This window comes from Coturnix japonica, chromosome Z (assembly GCF_054131305.1).
Source record: "Coturnix japonica strain WE chromosome Z, WE-NBRP24, whole genome shotgun sequence".
NCBI classification, from domain to species: domain Eukaryota; kingdom Metazoa; phylum Chordata; class Aves; order Galliformes; family Phasianidae; genus Coturnix; species Coturnix japonica.
The window spans coordinates 6,637,682-6,660,831 of NC_140702.1; the positions used below are offsets into that span (position 1 = coordinate 6,637,682).

The 23,150-nt window shown below is 44.6% G+C and overlaps 1 protein-coding gene across 1 annotated transcript; it reads left to right on the forward strand.

Moving 5' to 3' along the window:
• The first annotated feature begins 82 nt into the window (after nt 1–82).
• Nucleotides 83–6,853, forward strand: LOC146753693 (uncharacterized). The gene is made up of 17 exons (XM_085529437.1): nt 83–200; nt 389–468; nt 674–799; nt 1,070–1,149; nt 1,418–1,529; nt 1,845–1,934; nt 2,187–2,291; nt 2,526–2,678; nt 2,836–2,987; nt 3,255–3,402; nt 3,568–3,705; nt 3,825–4,001; nt 4,258–4,413; nt 4,565–4,666; nt 4,783–4,885; nt 5,056–5,115; nt 5,361–6,853. Exons 1-17 carry the CDS (start codon nt 83–85, stop codon nt 5,507–5,509), a joined length of 2,049 nt encoding a protein of 682 aa, XP_085385563.1. The 3' UTR covers nt 5,510–6,853.
• The last annotated feature ends 16,297 nt before the right edge of the window (nt 6,854–23,150 follow it).

Below are 23,150 nucleotides of genomic sequence, written 5' to 3' on the forward strand. Positions count from 1 at the left end.
CGCAGCCCCAGTCGTTTCTGTGTTCCTTTGGCAGCCCCGCGGCTGCCCCATCCATAGTCTGAGCCTTCATCCTGTAAACGTGATGGAGGAGAGACCCCCCAGCCGCTCCAGCATGGCCGGGGAGGAGAGTGGGGCTCCCCAGGACAGAAGATCTCCAGCGGAGCCCTACCAAGTGACCGAGGTCATCCCTCGGCATGCTGGTGAGTGAGGGTCCAAAGCAGGGTGGGCAGGGCTGGGGCAGCGAGTGCCCCCTGCTCCACACCAGGACCCCTTGTCACGGGCAGACTGTGCCAGGGGAGCGAGCCCAGGGCCGGAGAGGGCAGAGCTCCTTCTTCTGCTCCCGCCTGCCTTTGGCCCCTCTTGAGCACTGCTCTCTCTCCTCGGTCAGATGCTGAATTGCTGCCTCTGCCTGATGTGGAACAGGAGGCAGCGGATTTCATCCAAGCCAACAGCATCAGCATGGAAATGGTAAGAGCAGCCATCTCCATCGTGGCTGTAGCTGCATCTCCAGACGGTCCCTCTGGCTCTGCCTTCAGGCTGCAGGAGGGCTGCTGGCCGGGCAGAGCTGCTGCTGTCCTGCAGCTGTCCTGCGCTGCTCCACACCCCGCAACGCCTGGTCCCCCTGGCCACGGCTGTCCCCACTCACACTCCTCGGTCTCTGTGTGCTTGCCAGGATCTGGTGCAGAAGCTGCGGTTCCTCAACAGCATTTGCATCCTGTGCAGCACCGCTGGACAGACGGGCCTCACACTGAGCCCCAGTATCTTGTGCTTGCTGAAAAATCAGTGCAAGAATATTGAGGTGAGGGGACATGGCACCCAGGTAGCTGCACCCTGTGAGAAGGACAGGACAGGGGGAGAGGGAGGCAGGGAAATGACGCACAGACACCCAAGTGCCCCAGATGGGACTCCAGGTGCTGCTGAGAGCTCAGCAGTGGAGGTGGACAGCAGCACCAGTGTGCCAGTGTTTGTCAAGGGCCACTGGGGCGACTCAGGCCCTAGCGGCCGGTGGCAGGTTTGCTGTTGCTGGGTGCTGGCAGCTGCCAGGTGCCATCCTGATTGTGCTTTGCAGGTTCTGTTGTGTGAGGAGCCCATGGAGCAGCTGAGCACCGGACTAAGATACTGCTGCATGAACACCATTGCTGCCTTGAGGTACCTGCCCAGCCCCTGCTTTTGCCAGCACATCCCCCGGGCACCATCCTGGTGGCCCTGACGCAGCTCCCCGCTAAGTCTTGGCCGTCGCCCCAAAGCTGGTGACATCAGGACTGTCCTCTGACCCAGAGCAGCCCCGTGGGGGAGGAGGCACCTCCTGGCAGGGCTCCCCATCCCTCTCAGGGAGCCTTGCCCAGGGGAGGACCTGTTCCAGCCCTGCCTCAGCACCCAGGCACCGCTCCTAGCATCAGTGTCTCTCTAATTGCAGCACAGTGAATGCAGTTATGGAGGAAGAACTAGTCCATCTCTTCAAGGTGTGCTGCAGCGTCGTCTTCTACCTTCCTCCAGCCAGGGCCTTGAACATTTCCCTCTACAACCAGGTATGTATTACTTGGGATCAATCTACTGTTGACCCCATGCCTCTGGGCTGCCGCTTGCATTACTTGTGTCCAGAGATGTATCAAGATGTTTGTGGGACAAGGCAGCAGCCTTGCTTGCCCTCACCCCTCTCACTCTTGCCTTGGGCTTGGCAAACAGCCTGTGTTGTAGCCTGGTCTGAGGGCAGCAGCCTTGCAGGGTGCCCCTGTGCACAGATCTGTGGGTATCCTTCCTTGGCAGCCAGAGGGGTTCACACAGTCTCCTGGGTATGAAAGGGAACCCTGAAAGGCTTCCAAAACCCACTGTTCTCTTTACAGACCCTGGAAGCTATGGACGACATGCTGCAGATTGTGCTAGATGTCTGTCCCATTGCCAGTGTCAAGAGTCGGCTGCAGGGAATCTTGGAGGTCTGTCTATTGTGAAGTTCTGCCCCCAGAGCTCCCTTCTAGTGGAAGTTTATCCCGCTCCATGGAAACGGCACTGGCAGCAGTTGGAGCCGGCAAGGGACCCCGGCGGCAGTAGCCCCATGATGGGCTTGGCTTAAGCTCAGGGGAAGCCTGGATGGATGCTGTGATTCCAGCCAGGAGCTCAGCAGACCTGCTTCTCCTGCAGTGGGCATCAGCAGCTCCCAGGCTAACCAGCAGCTCCTCTCCTCACAGGTGCTGCTGCCTTTCAGCATCTGCAAGACACAGACTGTGTGTGAGAGGGCTTTGGGGCGCATCTGGAAGCTTAGTAACTTCATGACCAGCAGCTCCTGGCAGCAGGTAAAGAGACATGAAAATTCCAGCTGGGCACTCTCATTCTTTGCATCCCAGAGCTGTCTCTATGGCTCAGGAGTACCTGTGAGACAAGCTGGGGCTCAGGCATGAACCCACAGAATGCTTTTGACATGAAGGGATGGTCTTTATCCTTCCTTTTGCCTGTGCTCATCCTGCTCCAGACACTATTCTCTCATTCTGTTTAACATGCCTTCCCTCCTTTTTTCCTTCTTACTGCAGGGCCTTGGAAAAAGTCTTGCCCCTTCTCAGAGGACAGACATTGCCCTCGTAACCCTGGAGAAGATCATTGGGGACTACAGTTCAGATGAGAAGAAGTGGGCTGAGACTATGCTGGATGTGCTTAGGAGAGACCCTGGCACCTGGCTGATGGATGTAAGCAGAGTGAGGCGACCCTGCCTGCCACAGCTCTTGGGAACTGAAGCCATTTGAAGGCAGCAAAGAGCTGTGGGAAGGGCAGTAATAACACAGCCTGGGAGGCAAATGGCAGCAATACAGTGGCAGCAGCAGTCTCCCTGTGTTCTCACAGCAGGTGCCAGAGATTCTGGGATTCATCCACGCCAACCTGAAGATCCAGAGCACATCAGTTCAGCAGACCCTGCACTCAATGCTGGAATTGCTGACCTTCCAGTTTCCCAGGGATGTGCTGAGGAGTGTGTTGACCGACCTCCCACAGACTGACAGGTATCAGCCCAAACAGCCCCACATGTTTGTTCCATATGAGGAGCAGGGCTCAGAAATGGTCTGGTTGCCAGAGCCAAGGAAAGCTGCAGGACATCCCGAGGAGCAGGCCCTCCATCCCACTGTGCTTTCCAGTGCTGGTGGGCCGCTCAGGGCTGCAGCAGCCAGTACCAACCATGGCAGCCCAGAGCCCCCCATCAGGCTCCTGCCTGAGCCCTGGTGCTGTGGCTAAGGCAGCCCTGCTGACACAGCATTGCTCTCTGTTTGTAGCACTACCCTGGACATACTGAAGAGTGTGCTGACCCTGCTGGAAGCATCCAAGCGGATCTGGGATGAGCTCAGCAGTGTTCTGCAGGACCAACATCTGTGTGAGATATTGAGCATCAGCACAGAGGAGTTGGGCCTCCTTCGCTTGACTGTGAGTTACTGGACAGGGGAACGTGCTCTCCGTAAGAGCACTGCTAGCTCAGTTTGGGCTATGTCTCCCTGGTGCCCTGCCTTGAGCTGCCAGAGCAGCCAGGAGCTGCAGGGTGCAGGATGTCCTGCTGCCTCTGCCTGCCTCTCACTGCTGTGTTGGTTTCAGGCGATGCCTCCCACTGAAGAGCTGGTGAAGGAGCTGTGTAAGCCAGCACTGCTCCAGAAGCTTCTGAATGTGGAAAGCCTGCCAGTGCTCTGGCTGGTGCTCAGACGTCTCGTGCTGCTGTCGCATAGACCTGAGATGGTGAGCAGGACCTTGTCAAACGAAGGCCTCATGTTGCCAGCCTGGTGCTGGGGCAATGGGCAACACTGTGCCTTGGCCGCTGTCCTCCTGATGGAAAGGAAATTGTGTGTTTTGTACAGGCAAGAGAAATCCGGGTCCTGCTTCCAGGCGTCATGGAGAACCTGCTGTTTGCCAACACAGCCATTACTGTGAAGGTGCTGAATATCTTTAGGAATGCAATGCAACATCTGGGGAAGAGGCACGCCAGTCCCTTTGCTCTGGAGCTGGCTGTGAAGATCCTGCCTCTTTTTAATCACGTAAGTCTGTTGTGGGAGGCTGAGCTCTGCGGGTGGGTACTTGACAGGAGCATCTTCTCCTTTCTTTCCTTCTCTGGGCTCTCAGGAATGAGGTGCCTTGTGGGCTCTACACCACAGCAGGCCGTGTCCCTGCTGCTGCAGCTTGGTTGTTCTTGGTGATGTCAGGCCCCTGTGCTGGGGCTCAGCCTACACTCATGCTCACCATGGGCAGTGAGTGTGTGCTGCTGAGGTCTGACGTCCTCCTGTTCTCCCTCAGGCATCATGTGAAGTGCGAGAAGGTTCCATCCGCCTCTTCACGGATGTGATGGATGCTGTGCTGTGGTCTCAGAAGGGAAGCATGAAGAAGACCGTGCGCAGGGCCCTGCTCCCTCTGCTCTTTCACATGAGTGATGAGACCCCGAGCGTAGCAGAGGTACGAATTTCAGAGCTGAGCACTGTGTAGGCAGTGGTGTGCTGACAGCTCAGCAGTGATGTGCAATTGAGAGCAAGTTGAGCAAGCATTCAGACACTGGGATGTGTGTCTGTGTGTGTGGTGCCATGTCCCTGCATCTGTTGTTCTGTAGGCATCTGGGGAAGCCCTTGTGTCCTGTGCAAAGTTCCTGAAGTGGAAGGAGCTCAAGCAGCAGGCCTGGCAGAAGAACACAGCGGGGATCATGAAGTGTTTGGTGAGGACAATCTCACAGCCCCCACCTTTTTGCTGGGGGAAAGGGGATGCTGGAGGAGGGGTTGCAGCAGCAGCTGTGGACACTCTGCAAACCCATGCTCTTGTGCTCTTCTTCAGCTGCAGAAGGACAGAAAGGGAGTGGAAGGCCAACTGCAGCAGAGCCTGCCATACCTGGAGGATTCTCAGGCCTCCTTGCGATGCGAGGCTGTCAGATTCATTGGTGAGCCCAACCCCTGTGTCCCTCTTTGGGCCCTGACCTGGCAGGAAGGCACAGCCCTGAAGCCCCCAGGTACAGCCTGCCCATGCCGGTAGCCCCAGTGGGTGCCTTGCTCAGGTTCCCCCTCGGGCACCGTATGGGGGAGTGGGTGACTGACGGAGTTCTTTCCCTAGGGCTGATTGGGAAGCACTCCAGGGAGCAGAGTGAGGAGATGCTGAATGAACTCTGCAGTGGTGAGTGAGGGCAGTGCTGTGTGTGTTGGGGCTGGGGGCAGAGCTGGGCAGCATGCAGCTGTGCTTTGCCCTGCTGCAAGGAAATGCTGCAGGGACAGAGGAGCATTCCTGGCAATCCTGAGCAGTGTCTTCCTGCTGACCTGGCCAGGAAAAGCAAAGATTGGGGCTGGCAATGTCCGGAGGGGAAGCTGGTGGCTCTCTGCAGACTGGGGGTTCAATCTCTGCTCTGTTTCCTTCTGTTGCAGCCCTTCAGCCTTCGGAAGATGACCCCCATCTGGCAGTTCGTGTTGTGGCATCTGAGACCATCCAGATGCTGCAACAACAAAGGCAGAAGGTGGCACCAGCACGGAGAAGGCTCCCAGCACTTTTCCGCTGGTCCTGCATCGCCTTCTGAGGGATAATTCTTGTTCATTAACGTTGCTAGGACACCTGTACAGCAACGTTACTGGGACACGTGTTCCTGTCATGCAAGGCAGACCCCCTGAACAACGGCAGGCGCCTTGGAGTACTGACATCTTGGAAGAAAGAACAGGAACCAAGGTGGTTAGAACTGGGTCTGTAGGTAGTGACTAATGAAATTGAAAAGCACGATAGAAAGCCTTTGCAAGGAAGATCTGGAGAAGTCTGCCCGTGACCACTAGAGTGCAGCACGCATGCACACAGACACAGAACTGATCATAATTTCTCAGACTTATCTGGAACTCATCATATGAGTTCTTGGAACTTAATCAAGCAAGCAGAAGAGTTTTGGTTTTCCAAGCTTCTGCCAAGCCAAAATGCTTGGAAGCAAAGCTCCTGCTTGCTTATAGTGCTGTGTGCCTCTGCATTAGTGTCATGTAGAAAAAGACAAAAAACCACATTTTCTTTTCCTATGTCTTGGAGAGCCAGGAATCCAGAATTCAACATCTATGCTTTTGAGTTTTCATTTCAAAACCAGATTAGAAAGGATTCTGCAAACTTTCTCTGATGACATTTGACTCTTCAAACAACAACAATACTGTTTCTATTACTACTAATAACATCAACGCAACAACAAAATAATGGAAGATGAAGGAAGGCATGGGGACAAGAGTCACCGGAGGAAATTTCACCTATGAACTGAATTGGTGTTAGGGTCCCCGTGCACAAGAACCAAGGACGGAGCAAGCATGTTTTGTCCTCTTCAGAATGCAGTCTGGTTCATCTTATTGTCATCTAAATGAGACCGGGATTTCACTGCATTGTTGGAAATGGGAAAGCAGTGCCAAAGTTGCAATTTTGAAATGGAAAAAGTGCAATTTTAAAAGCCCACAGCAATAGAGTGGAGAAGATCACCAGCAAATCCAGTAGCAATTGCCCTTGGAGGAAAAGCAATAGCAACAGTCAACCAAAGAAGCAGATGTTCATCCATTCCATGTACTTTTGTAAGGACGTGAAAGGAAGCAGACTTACCTGAAGTTGGTGTAACGTTAGTGGTAAACCACCAAGCTCCCTCCAAAAGTGGACTTGACCTTTTGTCTCTGGGACCATCTACGTACAGAGGGAGCTACTGGAGAGCTCTGCTGGGATCCTTCAGTTTTCACGTCTCTTACCATCTTCCTTCCTGAAGATCTTGTGAAGAAAGGCTTTTCCTGTGAGGATGAAGCACGGATAGGAAATGTTACATCTCGTTTTGCTGTAGGGTTTACCTCTGTGTGTGACACATTCATTCTTCTGACAACTGCTACCACTCAGTTTATTAATAAAAATCATTCTTTTATTACATTGTGCCTCGCAGATTAATCTGGTTTTAAGAAAATTGGGCTGACTTTGTTTGCTTTGCTCAACTGCGGCCACATCAAGACAACAGAAGACATTACTTTCAAGAATAATTGCAGTTATCTTCCAGTTGGCTTGTGCTTCTGTGCTTCTGAGAAACACCCTCTAGCAATTTCTTTTCTTTTTTATTCTTTTTTTCTGAGCTAGTCCTGTTTGCTGGTGTGTGTTGTGCTCTGTTGTTTGCTGACCAGCAGGTGAAAGGACTGTGTTTGTGTGAGGATAACGTCCGGCCGCGATGTGCTGACGGGGCGACCGCAGCTTCGTAGCTCGGCCCGTGTGAAGCCCTGCAGCATCGCTGGCACTAGAGGTCAGTCCAACACCGCGGCTTGTGCGCTCTTGCACCTGAAAGAGTGAAAGACTGTTGGACAGGTGGAGCTGGTACACACAGTTTCTGGAGCACAGCAACTGCTGTGTTGAGCAGGAACATCTGGACAAGAATGTCAAGGCACTGAGGTTCAACAGCACTAGGAGCCTTGTGCAGTGCATGAGCTGAAGCTGCTGCCAGGGTTTTGCTTCCTCCTGGCTGTGAAGCTCCAGGAGCTCTGCCAGCACATTGCGGCTGAGCATTATCTGCTGTGCCTTTTCTGTCCTCCAGAAACTGTGTGTAGGAGTGTCACCTCTCCAGCAGGCTCCAATCTTGGCCACACCACACTGTGCAAGCCATTCTCTTCAAGCTGGCTTGTACTTCCACTTGTATTCTGCTGAGGAAATCCCTTAGCAAAGAGACAGTCCACCAGCAGCAGCATGAGAGCTGCTCTGAAAGTAATGCTTTCTATCTGTGATACCCGAGGTGAAAGTGAGGTTGCACCCATGCAAAATATATCAAGGAAATCACTCACTTTGACTGGATGACTGTGTTGTGCCCATTGTGCCCAGGCTCTGATTTTCAAGAATATGACTAAAATAATCACTCTATGCTCTCACATGGAATTTCAGATGTGCACTGGAGTTTTAATGGAAAGCTGGTGGTCTTGCAGTGTCATAGCCAGGCATCTCTGTTCCTTTTCAGCATGAGATTTGCTGCCTGCTGTTAGCCACATTCTTGATATCAAGATCCCTAATCTTGGTAATGGTGCTCTCTAATATCTTTAGCAGTGACCTAGACAGTGGGATCAAGAGTATCCAGAGTGAGTTTGCATGTAACAACCACGCTGTGTGGTGCTGTTGATACAACAGAAGGAAGGGATGCCAGGCAATGGGACGTGGACAAGTTAGAACACTGGGCACATGTGAACCAAATGGGATCCTATAATACCAAATACAAGGTGTTGCACCTGGGTTCTGGCAATCCTAAACATAAGTAGAACTCCTTCAGAGCAGCCCTGTAGAGAAGGACTTATGGGTAGTGGTGGATGAAAACCTTGACATGTTAGCAGTGTATGCTAGCAGCCTGGAAAGCCAACAATATCCCAAGCTACATTAAAAGGGTGATGAGTGCAGGGTAAGAGAAATTATTGTCCCCTTTTGCTCAGGCTTTGTGAGTACTTGGAGATATCAAGGCCTAGGTCCCCCAGCAGAAGAAAGCTGTAGAGCTGTTGGAGTGGGTGCAGATTAGAGCCAAAAGGATGATCAGAAGGTTAGAACATCCCTCTTAGGAATAAAGTTTGAGTGATCTGGGCTTGTTCACACTGGAGGAGAGAAAGCTCTGTGGGGTTCTTATTTCATCCCTCCCGAGGGCCATTCTACAATCCCATGATTCTGTGACTTCCTGAAAATGCTGGATAGAGTAACTGCATGTAATGTCTGTCATTTGAAAAGAGCAGCATTTGTTCTGGTACTGAATATGCTGGTACAAAACCAGGAATTCAGTCCAAACAATCCTCTTTTGGTAGAACAAATTTCAAACTGGGATTCCAGTTATAAGTTGTGTAATTAAAATTAGCTGCAACCTATTTTCTGTACAGTTTCCTTAATTTGAAGTAGAGAAGAAATATGTTTGATGATGAATGTTCTCAGAGCTTTGATTCCCCCAAGTATTCTGATTTCTGTTTACTCGGCAGGTGCTCAGGTTAGTGTCAAAGACAAACAGCAGAAAGGACACCCATAAGAAATGTTAATTTGTTCCCTAGGTAGATTGGTGGTCACTAGACAGTCTGCCAACTAAATATAATTGTTTCTATGTTTTCCATGCTTTTCAGAGGTGAGGATTAATGTGACTTTAGTCTTTTCCTTTCTCTGCACAGTACACTTTGAAAGAGCATAAGCTTTAAAGCTGGATTTTATGAGACTAGTATTGCTCAGCTATGTAAATATCAGGGTACACATGCTTTTTGTACCAAAGTTAATTTTCTTTGCACTCTTGCACTATCTCTTATTAAAACATAAGTCTGAAAACAATGCTCTGGATGTTTGTAGTTTTTTTTCTCTGTAAGAAATTATATTCACCTCTTTGAAGGGCTACAAAGCATGTCTTCTGCTCTTTGCTGAGGTTTCTGGAGGGGACACAGCGTTAAAAGTACAGCCTTCATAAAGTGAGGAGCTTTCCTCACTTGGCACCCACCTGTTTTTGATCTAAATCTTAAACTCGTTAGCAGACATAGGTAAAGAATGAATCCACATCTGCGGGTTCTTACTGCTTTCATTCCAGTTCTAGTTGACTGAGAATAGTGTGAGTAACAATTAACATTTCTCTACCATTTCAGACAATGTGTCTTGCATTGCTATTGTTACCATCTGTCTCCAGAAATAAAAGCTGGATGTGCTTTGTAAGCTCCTTGGCTCTCGTGAGCTTTCCTTGCATGTGGAAACGTTCAATGATTTCTTTCATCACTGTATACTAATTACCATAATTACACTGATGATAGGACAACTAATTGTCAGTTAGCAGCATGTCCTCAGTCTATTTCCATCTGTCTAAAACACCCCATTTTGTTGGATCTTTCTCAGGGACTATGTTTTCAAAGCTGGTTCTCCGCACTGTCTCTGAAGATGTAGGCTACCAAAAGAGTTCTTGCCGGTGCTGGTGTGGTGGCTTCCTGTGCCATGCAGATGTTACTCAGTTCGTATCTCCTTTTTTTCTAAGCATGTGTTTGGCTGTGTTGCCTTGTTCCTTTTCTTTCCTTTCCCCCCCCTGCAGTAGTGAATCCACGTTTCTTGCAGTTGTATAGTCATTTGTACACGAGTTTACATCTATCCTTCTATGTTATTGTATTATTGAAGGCCACTTACTGTTGCCCAAGATGATCTTTATCTGCATCAGGGAAGGATCAGGCTGGGTGTTAGAAAAAGATTCTCCACCAGAGGGCGTTCAGGCACTCAAATTGATCCTAGAGGGCATCGAGGTGTGTGGTGTGCACGTACCATACCCCATTTCTCAAGCAGAGCGATGCTTACTTCTAATAGCTGAGATGCTACTTTGTATGGGTGGGTGAGAAAATTTATTCTCCTTTTTTTTTTTTTTTGAGTCGCAGAACTTTCTCCATAGATGAAACACAGGTCCATAATGGAGAAAAGATATATTTTGTTTATTCATGTTTTCAAAGTCAGCCAGCCACTTCATCCACCTTATCCGATTTTGGCAATATCCTTAAATCTTGCTGAATCTTAAAGAAAACCTGAAATACACCCAGGAGTCCCACATTGCTGATTTAACCATCCAAAGAATATTCAAAGTTCGACCGTAACCAGCCTATGAGAAGAAACGAAATGTGAAAGAGAAAGGGGTGGTGAGGAATCAGTGCAAAGTGTTTTCTCCCTCACATCCAGGCTCCCGAAGAAGACAATGCAGAGTGTAATCATTAATAGGCTTCAAAATATGACTCCCGAAGCACAAATATGACTGAAATGCTGAGTACAAGTACCAGATTAGTTTCCTGACCAGTAATTTTATCATACCATAAGCCAAGATCACACAGCACAGCAAACTGACAACATTAATCTAACCTCCAGAGATGGCAAACAACAGAAAGGGGAACATATATTGCGAGTAAAGCACTAAATAATATGGTTACAAGATTCTGAGAGGAGCTCCCCACAGTTTCTCAATTTTTATTTTATTTTATATATATATATTTTTTTCCATGATGCCATGTAGTCAGAAATACCCTTTTGGTCAGTTTAGGTCAGCTGTCCTGGTTCTGTCCTCTCCCAATTCCTTGTGCCCTCTCAGCTCCCCTCACTGATAGGAGAGTATGAGAAGCTGGACACCTAAAACGTCCTTGGCTCTGTACAGCTCTGCTCAGCAACAACTGGAACATCAGTGTGTTACCAGTGTTTTTCTCCTGAAGCCAAAGGACAGCACCATACCAGGTGCTATGAAAAAATAACCACAAAATCATTTCTTCCACACCTTAAATTGGGAGGTTAATCATTCCTGAAGACAGTATACAGTTATTTCAGGTTTGTATTTGTTGCCTCCAGCTATGCTAATTAATTCCTAATTATTTTTACAAATTAAGTAGGGGTTCTTCCTGTTCTTGCAGCTAATTAGTGACATGAAACACCATTGATCTGAGCAGAGATTTTAAAGTCCTAGAATTCCTAACCTTACAGAAAAAAAACTCATTTTCTTCTTCAGCACTCAGGACTGAGACCACTTCAGTCCCCTCTTCTAATACTTTCCTGAGAAAGAAAAAGAGAAGGAAACATTTGAATCAAGTAAGAGAAAGGAGTAATTTGCCCAATTCCATTTTATTTATTTATTTTTAATGGATCCTGTACATAACTTAGCAGCAAAATTAAAAGGGTAGGAGCATATAGAGCTGCTATTCACTGCAGATGCTTGCCCATTTCCTCATGATAATATATGGAGCAATGTAAGGCTGTAAATTGCTGTTTTTCCTAATTCATTGTCACACTGAATGCTTTCACTAACCATGCAGCACTATTATTTGTCTTTAGATGTGGGAACTGTTGGGGGAGGACATTGGTATTTTCTTTACCTTTTAAATCTTCAGTCACCTTTTGCTGCTGCTCACCTATCTCTACACAGGAAACCAGTGATTCATCTTGCCTTCCATTTTGGCTGCCTGTGCTCCTCGTGCCACTGCAGCTCCCGAGTCCTGCAGGTGTCCGTGTCTTTTACTATCATCACTCTGTGCTACCTTTCACTTTCCAGTGAGGCACGACCACTTGCCAAAGACAAAAAGGAACTCCGGCATGGAGTGATAAGGAGAACAATGAAGGGGATGTGTTCTTACTGCACTAACTCATAGGTAGAAAGTTAGCACTTATATCTTGGATTTCTCCTTCAAATTCACTTAGAAGAAATGGAGCATGTGAAATTAAAAGCCATTCATCACATGCTTATGGGCTCAATGTGTGAAATAACACAATACTGGGGTGTGATTTCATCATCACCTGCCGGTTTTTAGCGCTCTAAATTACCAGTATTTTCAGTAATTAGATGCATTTTCGAGATGTTTTGGCACCCAGCCTGTCACTTCATCTGCTACTTTCCTATGTTAACGGTAGCAATATGCTATCACATACAAATTTTCTGTTGGTTACACATACAGTTTTTCAGTACCTCACATTTCCTCCCACCCCCATTCTGCATCTTCTGCACCCCGTTCATTGCGTCCTAATCTTGGTTGGTCTGAGGGAGGCCACACTTGTCTAGTTAATGTCCCTACATGTTGTGTGAGTAGTGCCTGGATGGGAAAGGGGAATGAGCAAATAAGAACTGATCCTGTTTTCACTGTAGTAACTTGTCTCACCTTAAATCTTCTAAAACAGCAGTAAAAGAGCAGCTGCATCCTAGAAATTTGCAACAAAAATAGATCAATACATCTTCTCTGTGGTAATGCCGTGCCAGTACTCACAGAGTGATGATATCAAGTGAGTAATCTTTTTTCATGAAAGAATTTCCTATCTCATTCCTTAACTTGTGCCTCAAATATTTCAGTGGTAGCTTTTTTATGAGGCTGTTATAGGTAGTGGTTTTCTTTCTATTAAATAAAACAACAAAAACAAACAAACAAACAGCAGTATAAAAATCACAGAATCAATCTAGCTTGCTTACTTTGCATTTTCACTTAATGAGGGTATTATTTTATCTTAGAAAGTGGTGGTAGGAGAAGGTTTTTCTCGCAAAATAGAAAGGCAGATGGAGTATTAGAGGCAACCTCAGTACCATTCATAGAATTTATGAAAATGCCTTGCTCCCAGGAGGATAGCTGAGCAGAAAATGCTGAACAGCTAATGGTGAGTTCCCCACTGCAGCTGAAAGCGAATAAATAGAATGGCAATGGAATAGCCCTCCAGCTACTGAGCAAGAGAACAAATAATTCCCTCCTTGGACATGCTTTGCATTCTAATAGGGAAAAAGGGTGGGGAAAGGAAGAAAGGAAGGAAGGAAGGAAGAAAGAAAGAAAATGGCTGCAGACTTCAATTTTACCAGGTTACACAGATGCTGCAGGCTTGCAAGTTCAAGTGCATTTTTGTCAGCACTGATCAGGAGGCAAGCAGCAGAATCTGTTTTTCTGATGTTTATTTATTTGTTGAATGCTGTGCCAAATGGAGTAACTTGTGGCATTTCTTTCCAAGAATGACATCAGATGTTATTCTGTCAGTGTAGCACTGGAGGTTGTGAATAGCTCACTGTTCCCACTGTCTGTGATACCGCAGTGATCCTTTGTTGTCTTTTGTTCCTGTTCTCTTTTCTCACAATCTTTCATCCAGTTGTCAAAGTAAAAATCTTTTCATTTGATATGAATTGTATCACAGTCAACAATACTTGTAAAATATTGGCGATAGATAGATGGAAGCACACACAGTGCAGCTTATCACTTTGGTACTTTGTTGTAAGGGACAGATCAGTGTGCAGACAGCAGATGTGCAGTGATCTTCACTTTTCTGCACTTGTACATCTGCCTGGGTGCACGAAAAGCTTCTTGTGGTACATGTCAGACCATGTTATCTAGACAGCAAGATTCTGCTCTATATCCAGGATAAAACTGCAGAAGTGAGGCAGTAGGATGCATGTGTAAAACAAGGGATATCTTCCAACCTGCACCCATAAACATGTCCAGCGTTACTCACAGTGTTCTGTAGATCAAAACCCTGTTATTGTTTGCTATTGATTTTCATTGCTTCCTTTTTGTTTTTTTATATTGTGGCTGCCATTCTTATCCCTCTTTCCTCACTTGACTTACCTGCTCACTAGAAAAAAACAAGTGAGGTTACAGTGGGTTGACCAGCGTTCTTGATTTACAGATGGTGCATCCTGGGCCTTAAGTGGCTTGGAACCTTACAATATTAACTGATACCTGTTAAATCAGTGGAAAACTCCAGGGATATTAAGATATGCTAAAACAAAATCAAGATGAAAGTCCCACAGCTTTGTGCTAAGCCTGTGTTAAGTGAGGTCTGTGACTAGGTATCTTTGCTATAATGACTTCAGTGGATTTTGGAAGTCAAATCAGTAACATTACAATCCTGTCCCTAGAGATATGATTTAATCTGCCAACTGCAAGGCTTGCACCTGGCTTGAGGCAATCCCAAGCATAAATGCAAGCAGGGTAGGGATGGAGTGCAGCTCTTTGGAGAATGACTTGAGAGTATTGGGGAAAAAACCTGAATATGAATCAACACTGTGTCCATCTCCTTGGAAGGCCAGCAGGATCATGGGCTGCATCAAGAGAAGTGGCCAGCAGGGGGAGGAAAGTGATTGTACTCTTCTACTTTGTCCTTGCAAGGCCCTACTTGGAGTACTGCATCCAGATCTGGGGCCCTCAGCACAAGAAAACATGGAACAGTTAGAGTGGGTCCAGATGAAGCCACAAAGATGATCAGAGAGGTGGAGCAGTCCTGTGAAGAAAGGCTGAGGGGGCTGGACTTGTTCAGCCTGAAGAAAGGAAGGCTCTAAGAAGATATCTTTGTATTCTTTCAGTACTTAGAGGGGATCAGCAGGACTTTATATCAGGGAGTGTTGTGGTAGGACAAGAAGTAATGGCTCTACTCTAAGAGAGGATAGATTTAGATTAGATGTTAGGAAGAAACTTGTCCCTCTGATGTAAGGCACTGTAACAAGTTGCACAGAAGGTATTGAGTACCTCAGGCTTCTCCTCATCCTTGGTTGTAATGTTTCTAGCTGCATCTATTAAATGATGTCACTCTGCAGTCATGAGAATAATTCCACCATGTTTCAGTGATGATGACTATATCATAGTTTTCCTGTTGCAAAATGGTATCTCAGATCACCAGGCTGAGGAGGTTGTCACCTGGTTACACCACTCACAGATGATGTCTTTGTATGTATGGGGGAAAATAGTGGGGCTCCTGGCCCCATCCCTGCCACATTGTCAGTTCTCTTAAGGACTGGGTGATGCTGGGTGACTTTCTCCTTGCCGTGGGAGCAATTACAGGAACTCCCTCACACACCTCGTCACCCCTGTTGTGCTGCAGATCATCTGTGCATGGGAGCTGACTGCCTTGGGAAAAACTGTAGAAAACAGAATGTGACATGTAAAATGAAGCAAAAATCTGTTTTGAGAGAATGTATTGACTTGTGGAATCAAACTCAATAATCACAAAGCAGTTATAAAGTAGGTATGTTTATTGTACACTGGGTGCAGGGGGATATAGCTCCTCCCTAACATGTACACCAACAGCAGGTAAGTACCTTTATTTATAGAGCAAATACACGCATGTTCATAATATTTCTAAGCAAAGATTTGGTTATTACAGTTATTTTTGGGGCTTCATTACAGTACTACACACCCATTCTATGACCTGAACTCCACCCCTAATTAATGCTTACATACATGTGTGGTGCCTCCTGCTGGTCGTCTCCATGGTTGTAAGGATGAAGCCTGCAGAGAACTATCAGTTAAGCAGTGGCTGCAATGCTAAAGAGTCAGCTTCAGTCATTTGGATGCTGCTTTGTGTTTTTTGAGCTCGTGAAGACACAGCTCTGGTTCTCTTTGACAGCTGTGACACCTTCTGAGGGACCTGTGTTGACCAGATGCACGTTGCAGTGCTCAGCAAGCAGATAGATTGCATCCCATTGCAGCTCATCTTTTTGATATTTTCCCCCAGGTTTTGAATAAAGCTCCAATATACACAATCAGCAGAACCTCTGGGCAAAATGCTTATTTGAAGTGGCTGGTTACACATGATCAAAGAAGTCTGCTTATTAATCTTGACTGAATTTTTACTTGATAAATTATTCAGTTATAAAGAAAAAAGAGCACTGTGCTTAGAGAGGTGTTTGCTACTGGATTAGTAAGTAAAAGCAATACTAATAATTGCTTTGGCAAGGAAGTGCTACAGTGATTGGGCTTTCCTGGTATCTACCTACACATTATTTCAGTGGTGTGTTAACTGCAGTGTGGAGGCAGCACTGGTCTGCACAGTGGCAATGGTTCTGCTTTTCAAATGCTTTTGTCCCCTTGTGCATGCATAAAACAATACTCATACATGAGTGCTTCTTACCCAGTAAGTGCACAGGGAAATAGGTAGTTGTGGAATCTGCAAATGCACAGGAATAAACTTCTATTTCTTCCAGTTGCCTGCATTATATCTGACAAAGCAGCATAGTTATATTCACCTGTTTTGCAGAAGTCTTTAAGTGATCAAAGGGATTTTGTCTGATCATCTCTATTTTGTTGTTACGCTCTTGTACACGTTCTTTTTTTGAAGCTGTATGCTGAGCTGCAATCTGTACGTTCTAACATCTTAAGAAACACTAAGAGTTACCACTCATAAAATCAAGAGTTTTGTTTTGAGTCAAATACTTTGCTTCAGCTGATTAGTTGTGATGTGTAGCGATAACAGAAGATGGTAATGTTAGGACAAACACAGGGAGATTCACATTAGTGAATTTTCACATTTTGCTCAGTAAAAGTGAGCGAGTATCGAAGACTATGAAAGCTCATATCATTCTGCAGAGGTTAGTAAGGAGTTTATTAACAGAGAAAAAAGCCAAGTTTTGAGAAACAGTGCAGCAATTTGTTAACAGAGTATTATACATAGTTGTCTGTTGGAGAAGCAAAATTATCTGCTCACTGGGAATTTCTCATGCAGACAAATATTGCATGAATGTTATTTTATAAGAGAATATATGCAAAGCTTGTTTATGTTTTATGTGTCAATTACCATCTTTAATTTTTTCCTCGTGTCCCCTAAACAGTGAAGATGTTCATAAAGCAAATTATATCCATGTCTGCAATTTTGTTTCTCCAGCCTTTTCCCATGAATCACTAGTGAACAACATTCAGTGCATAGAAATGTGTGGGAGAGCAGCCTAAAGAGAGAAGAAAAAGAGTAAGAATAGTACAGAAAGTAAATGGCAGAAATACAGCTCAGCTGTATTCTTCTGTTCTTTTCTTGATTTATTGATTGACTTTTATTTAGTTTAGTTTATTTAGTTTGTTAAGTATAAAAGACCAATGCTAACTCTTGGGAAATAAAGAAAAGATAACAGTTGTTAGTGTGTAATGCAGTGCTGTCTGAATCTGTGAAGAAAACTCTCTAACTCTCATATGGAATTAGAAAGCAGAGTTCCTTTATTCCTTGTGATGTGTACTGGGCAACCTGGCAAGTCAGGTGTGTGCTCTCAGAGTTCAAGTTCTACAGTTGAGATGCACATATGCAGTGCACTGGCATACATATCCATTATTTCTCAGGAACTCATCAATATATGCTAATGTCCACCTGGGCATACCTTGTAGGGACCTCTGGTGGTCTTTGACCACATACTTCCTCCTCATTTTTCCATCATCACCTTCATCACATTCAGGCTACCTTTAGCTGTTCTTCTCCAATTTGACAAGTTTCCATTGCTTGTCAAGCCATAATGAGCAACTTTCTATCTTGGTGTACCACAACTCCAAACAACATACATGAAATCCAAGGGAAAAGTCCTTGTGCCTGCACAAATGAAGACAAAGAATATTTGTCTGTAGATATGACTTTATTCTACTGGTGGGCACTTCCTCAGGAATGAGAGATTCAATAAAAAAAATTATTTTGGTTTCCAGTTCCTAGGTAGGGTTATAATTTATTTTTTAATGAAACTGGGCTGTGAGCCATGAAGAAACTAATGAGACTTTCACTAAATCTGGGAGGAAGAGATTTTGGTGCCAGCATCATTATTAGCTGGCAGCTAAGGCATGTGCCTAGGTGATGATGGTTAGAAAGAGAAGGCTTTAAACAAAGCAGAGAGCAAACCTGAACTCAGATTTTCTGTGAGCTGGAGGCATGATCAACGCAGTAGGCTGAAAAGGAGCACTCTTTTCTCTTTAATGTTATCTAAATATCTTCTAAGTCTGGCCCCAATTAATTTACATTTTAAAACGTGAAAGCAAGGTGCTTTTATGTATTTGTTTCTGTTTAATATCTGTTCTAAACTTCATGATTTTCACTGAAGATCAAAGCAAAATATCCATGCAGTTTTGCTTTGAACAGAACATTGTCTGAAAAGGTGGGATTATGATGTCTGGGAAAACACTCTTTTCACAACAGTTTTCTAAATGGATTTTCTATGCTTATTTGTTATCTACATCTTGTGTTACTGAAGTGTGACCACAGAAGAAACCCGTAGTTTTGTGATTAATCAGTTTTGAAAGAAGGAGGTATGAAGGAAGAAACCAGAGGTAGGCTGCTGTTATTCTACTGGCTCCTGAAAACTTGTCTTGCTCAGGGTCTTCCAGCAAGCAACTTATAATGCCAAAGTCTACTGGGTCCATCCCATACATTCACTGGTCATCCTACCTTCACTGACTTGTCAGCTTAGAGCCAATTTACTAAAAGGCTGTGCCTATTGTTACAGAATGTATGCAGCAAGCATGATAGAAACATTAATAGAATAGTATGTGAAGCAATGAATGTATGTTTTCAAGTGTCCCACTGTGTTAGAGAATATTAAATTACCTGTTCAGGATATAAATTCTTTATATAGCACTTTCAGCACTGTGCTAACAGTTCAGTTCAATTTAATGAGTGAGATATTTTAAATATAACAGGATGGAAGCCATTTAAATAACCTTAAGTAGCTATTGGAAAGTTATATTCTAAAGCTGAGTGACAATAGAGTAAGATAATTTGGACTAACTTTAAACTAAGAGATCTGTGTAAACAGCCATTTCCTGACTATAGCATTTGTTCTAAATGGCTTCCCCATGTTGTGGTTTAAGCCAGAGGGTAGCAAAGCACTGCACAGTCCTTTTCATTCTCCCTGTGCTCCCAGTGGGATGGAGGACAGAATCAGAAAAAGAAACACAAAGTAGAACTGTGGGTTGAGGTGGAAACTATTTGCTACAGTAGAGAAAAGGAAGAGGATATTAGTTATGATGATGATGATAATAATACATATACCCAAAGCAAATGATGCACCAGCAATTGTACACCACAGGCTGACTGATGTCCAGCTAGTTCCCAAGCAGTAGCTGGCTTCCTGACCAACTCCCACAGCTTTTAAGCTTTTTTTTTTGGCACATGATATTATGTGGCACACCAAATTGCTTTGCCCAGTTTAGTTCAGCTGTCCTGATTGTGTCACCATTGTTCCCCACTCCACCCTCACCATTGGCAGGACATTATTAGGTGCTGTAGCCCTGCTGAGAAGGACTTTATTAAAGGCAGTCCTACAGAGTACTTCAGATGGCTTACAGTTACAAATATGACAGCTCCTGTTTTTAAATCTTTGAATATATTTAATGCTACAAGCAAGACAATTACACTCAATACATTAAAAGTGGAGAATCTGTATTTTGAACAATAACTTCATGCTAAGTTTGCACATGTACATTCTCATTCTTGAGAATGAGCAGAGAGCTGCTGTTGGATCAGGTTGGGCAGAACATCTAGTTCTGTTGGTGGAGAATGGTATGCCCTGGGCATCCTACACAACCATCCATAGCAGCAATGCTTGGTTCTCTGTGACAAAAATAAATACTTGTCCTTTCTTTTACTCGGTCTATGCTCTTCTGCCAGAATTTCTGCTGCTCTTTTAGTCTTGTGCTACCTGGGATATAGCTCAGCATGTATAAACCTGCTGTTATGAAATACTGCCAGTATCATACACCTATTCTATACAATTGGGATAGGTATTGGGAAATAAGCAATTTTTTCCAGTAATATTTATGGAGCTGTGAACAAACTTGTGAGAAAGTGGCTCATGGCAAACAATAATAATGAGGTGACAACTTAGGTAATTCTGGCTTTCTGCTTGGATGCAAGGGACGCTTTGTCTTTAACAAAAGGTTTCTCTATAAATCAAATGGATGGATTAGTATGGGAGGCATCTTACCCTGTAAGAGAGCATTTATAGTCAGCTGAGGGAGATTACTGCTATTCACAGTGAGCATCTCCATCTCTCTGGGAGAAAAACAGCATGAATAGAGGCATAAAGTTAAGTGCATATTAGGATAGCCAGTGTTCTGTAATTTCATGTGCATTTGGAGTGCATGTCATCAGTTTCTCTGCCAGACTGTTGATCTCCCTGGATTATGAACATGTTGTCTCTGCTACTGCACAGTCAGAGGAGTTTTGTGAGCACTACAGCATTAATCAACTACTTGAGATGTTTCACAGGTATTCACAATATTCCACATCAGAGATGATCTGGTCATTAAAGTCTCCTGCAGTCTGGCATTTATTCATGACTTTTGTCTCCTTCATGAAGCGATTATAAAAAGAAACATCTGACAGCAAAACAGAAGTCTTTATGGCATACATCCCAGGAGAATTTTGCTATTGCAAAGGCCTGGCAATAACTTAATGGATGCACTGCAGGTCCTCTTTCACGGGCCTGAGCTATCTTTGGTACTGTGTTTGCCTTCCAGGCTCACATCCAGAACAAGAACTGGAAAGCAATAGTACTGGAACATATTCTTATCTTTCAGTTATGGATTAATTCAGATTAATTAAGGCTGTCTCCCAGTGCTGCTTGGTAATGGGCAGACAATAAATACATCTGGCAAAACGTGATGTGGATGTATGAAGTGCATGAATTAAGTTCTACTTGTTTTATGGAACTGGTCATTTTAATCCAGGGCCTTACCTGACTAACCTCGATATTACCAGAAGATTGCAGCATTTAGACAGATCTTCCTCTGATGTAAAGGGGCTTAGCATTGTGATTCTGTGGGATGACAAACCGCATGATACAGCAATATCACCATTGCTGAGGTTCAGAGGCCTGAAGATCCTTCAGCAGCACCAAGCTAAAACAACTCTCACTGTGTCTCTAGTGCACTGAAATGCAATAGACAATCAAAGGTGAGCTAAAGTAGAACATGCGGGACATTGCGAGACCTTTACTGTTGCTCATTTACCTGGGATAAGCTTTACATGTCTTAATTCAGGTTGTTTTCTATTGATTACTTCTGCCTTTAGGATTTTGTGTTCTTGTGCAAAATCCAAATTTATTTACTTCAGGCAATTTTTGCTGAGCTCTTTTTAATTCAACTGTCCTTTCAATGAAGTATGAAAGATGAAAGTAAGTGATGTTATTATAAGAGCCCTAAAACAAATAGAGAGAGCTCAGTTCTACTCAGTTATACATGAAGTTTTCTGTGAATCTGGAGGACTGTTGCTTTCATTGTAGTCACTGCTTGTAATTGCCCGGTGTGAACAGTAATGGTTGGGTTAGATGAGTAAGCTCTACTGGTTGCAGCGGTTCTACAGGAAGAAAATGTGTGCAAAAGGTTTTCTTTACCTCAGGAATCATTCCAGGAGATCTTTGAGGTCAGTTGTAAACACTGACATTATTGATTTATCTATTCACTGCCATGGAGGGGCACCATTAACACAGCTGTGTAGTGAAATAATTTCTGACAACTGAAGCCCAGGAAAGTTCGGTTGACAATGTAGAAGGAATTAACTATTTGTTCCAACAAAGAAAGGAAGCATTCAACAGTGAGGTTAAAAATAATCCTTAATTGTATAGTGTAGACAAAGACAGTGGAAAATGAGTGCTCTTGAGCTAATGCCACTGAAATGAGTAAGTTTGAAATGCCTGCATGCATACTGAAAAGAGCACGGAGGAGGGAAATGTGTGACATCTTTTAAGCAGTTAGTTAATTCCTTTTGATTCTTTAAAGTAACATTCTTCCTCTCTCCTCCTCTCTTTTCCCTGCACCTCCTGGAAAAGTAGTTTATATTTGTTACATTTTATAGTTGAAATTTCCCCACTTTTATTTTAAAACTCTTCTCCTTTGTCCTACCATGATCAGGTATTGTGAAAAGTTGCTCTCCCTCCTACTTATGAGCTCCTATTAGGTACTGGCTTGTTACAATGATGTTTCCCTGTAGCCTTCTATTCTCCAGAGTGAACAACCCCCAGCTCCCTCAGCCTTTATTCCTATGAGAGGTTTGGAGAGGTTTGGAATGTCTTCTCTGCATCAACAGGGCCTATGATGAAACAGGAAAGTCAAGCATTAATAAAAATATAAACAAGTGGAATGGGATATGAATTCATGTAGGTAACAGGAGACTGGCTCAGCAGCTATGTGGTTTCTCCCAGAGCTATGTCCTAGTCAAACCATTTGAAGTATTTTAAATGCAAACAGCAGAATGACAGTGTTTTGTAGCAGAACAAGGAACGTGTGAACAAGGGTACTGGACTATGTAAGGTATTATAATGGCTGTTTTCTGTATTACTTAAGAAACATGTCATTATTCTGCATCTTGTGTCCCTGGAACTCTAGGTGGGGGTCAGATGAGTGAAATCTTCCCAGTGTAAGAGCAGAGCAAGTTCAAGAGCATCTCATGACTCTGAATGTGGACAAGCCCATGGATTTGGATGACGTACATTCCAGGGTGTTGCAGTAACCACTGATCACTGGTTGATGCAGTGGTGAGTAGTGTTCCCCAATGATTCCTCTTGGGATTGGTACTCTTTAAGATCTTTGTCAGTGACATAGACAGTGGGGTCAAGGGCACCCTCAGCAAACTAGCAGATGACACCAAGCTGAGTGGTGCAGTTGACACAGCAGAAGGAAGGAATCCTATTCAAAGAGACCTGGACAGGCTCGAAGAGTGGGTCTGCATGTACCATGTATCTGCTTATAGTGGGTTTTACGTTCCTACAACTTTCTATTATTCCTCATTGCAAAGAGGAATTCCAAAGAGTGACTTGTCTTTTTTGACATTTTTGACAGTGATAAAAGATGGAAGTTAGAAATCTCGGATCAATGTCTTGAAAAGAAAAAAAAATAAGAGATAAAATGAGCAAAACTAAATAGATTGTTGTGACAGTGTAAAACATAGCAGTCCTCCGCATGTTTTTCAGCTCATTATTGAAGTAGGAATCATTAATAACTGTTGCAGCTATGTGATATCCTACAAGTTAA

What these genes read in the sequence shown, in the direction of transcription:
- LOC146753693 (XM_085529437.1), top strand. Translation starts at nt 83, where the DNA reads ATGGAGGAGAGACCCCCCAGCCGCTCCAGCATGGCCGGGGAGGAGAGT. An exon ending in GGTCATCCCTCGGCATGCTG is followed by an intron (nt 201 to 388) that starts GTGAGTGAGGGT and finishes CTCCTCGGTCAG; the next exon opens with ATGCTGAATTGCTGCCTCTG. An exon ending in TGTCGCATAGACCTGAGATG is followed by an intron (nt 3,706 to 3,824) that starts GTGAGCAGGACC and finishes TGTTTTGTACAG; the next exon opens with GCAAGAGAAATCCGGGTCCT.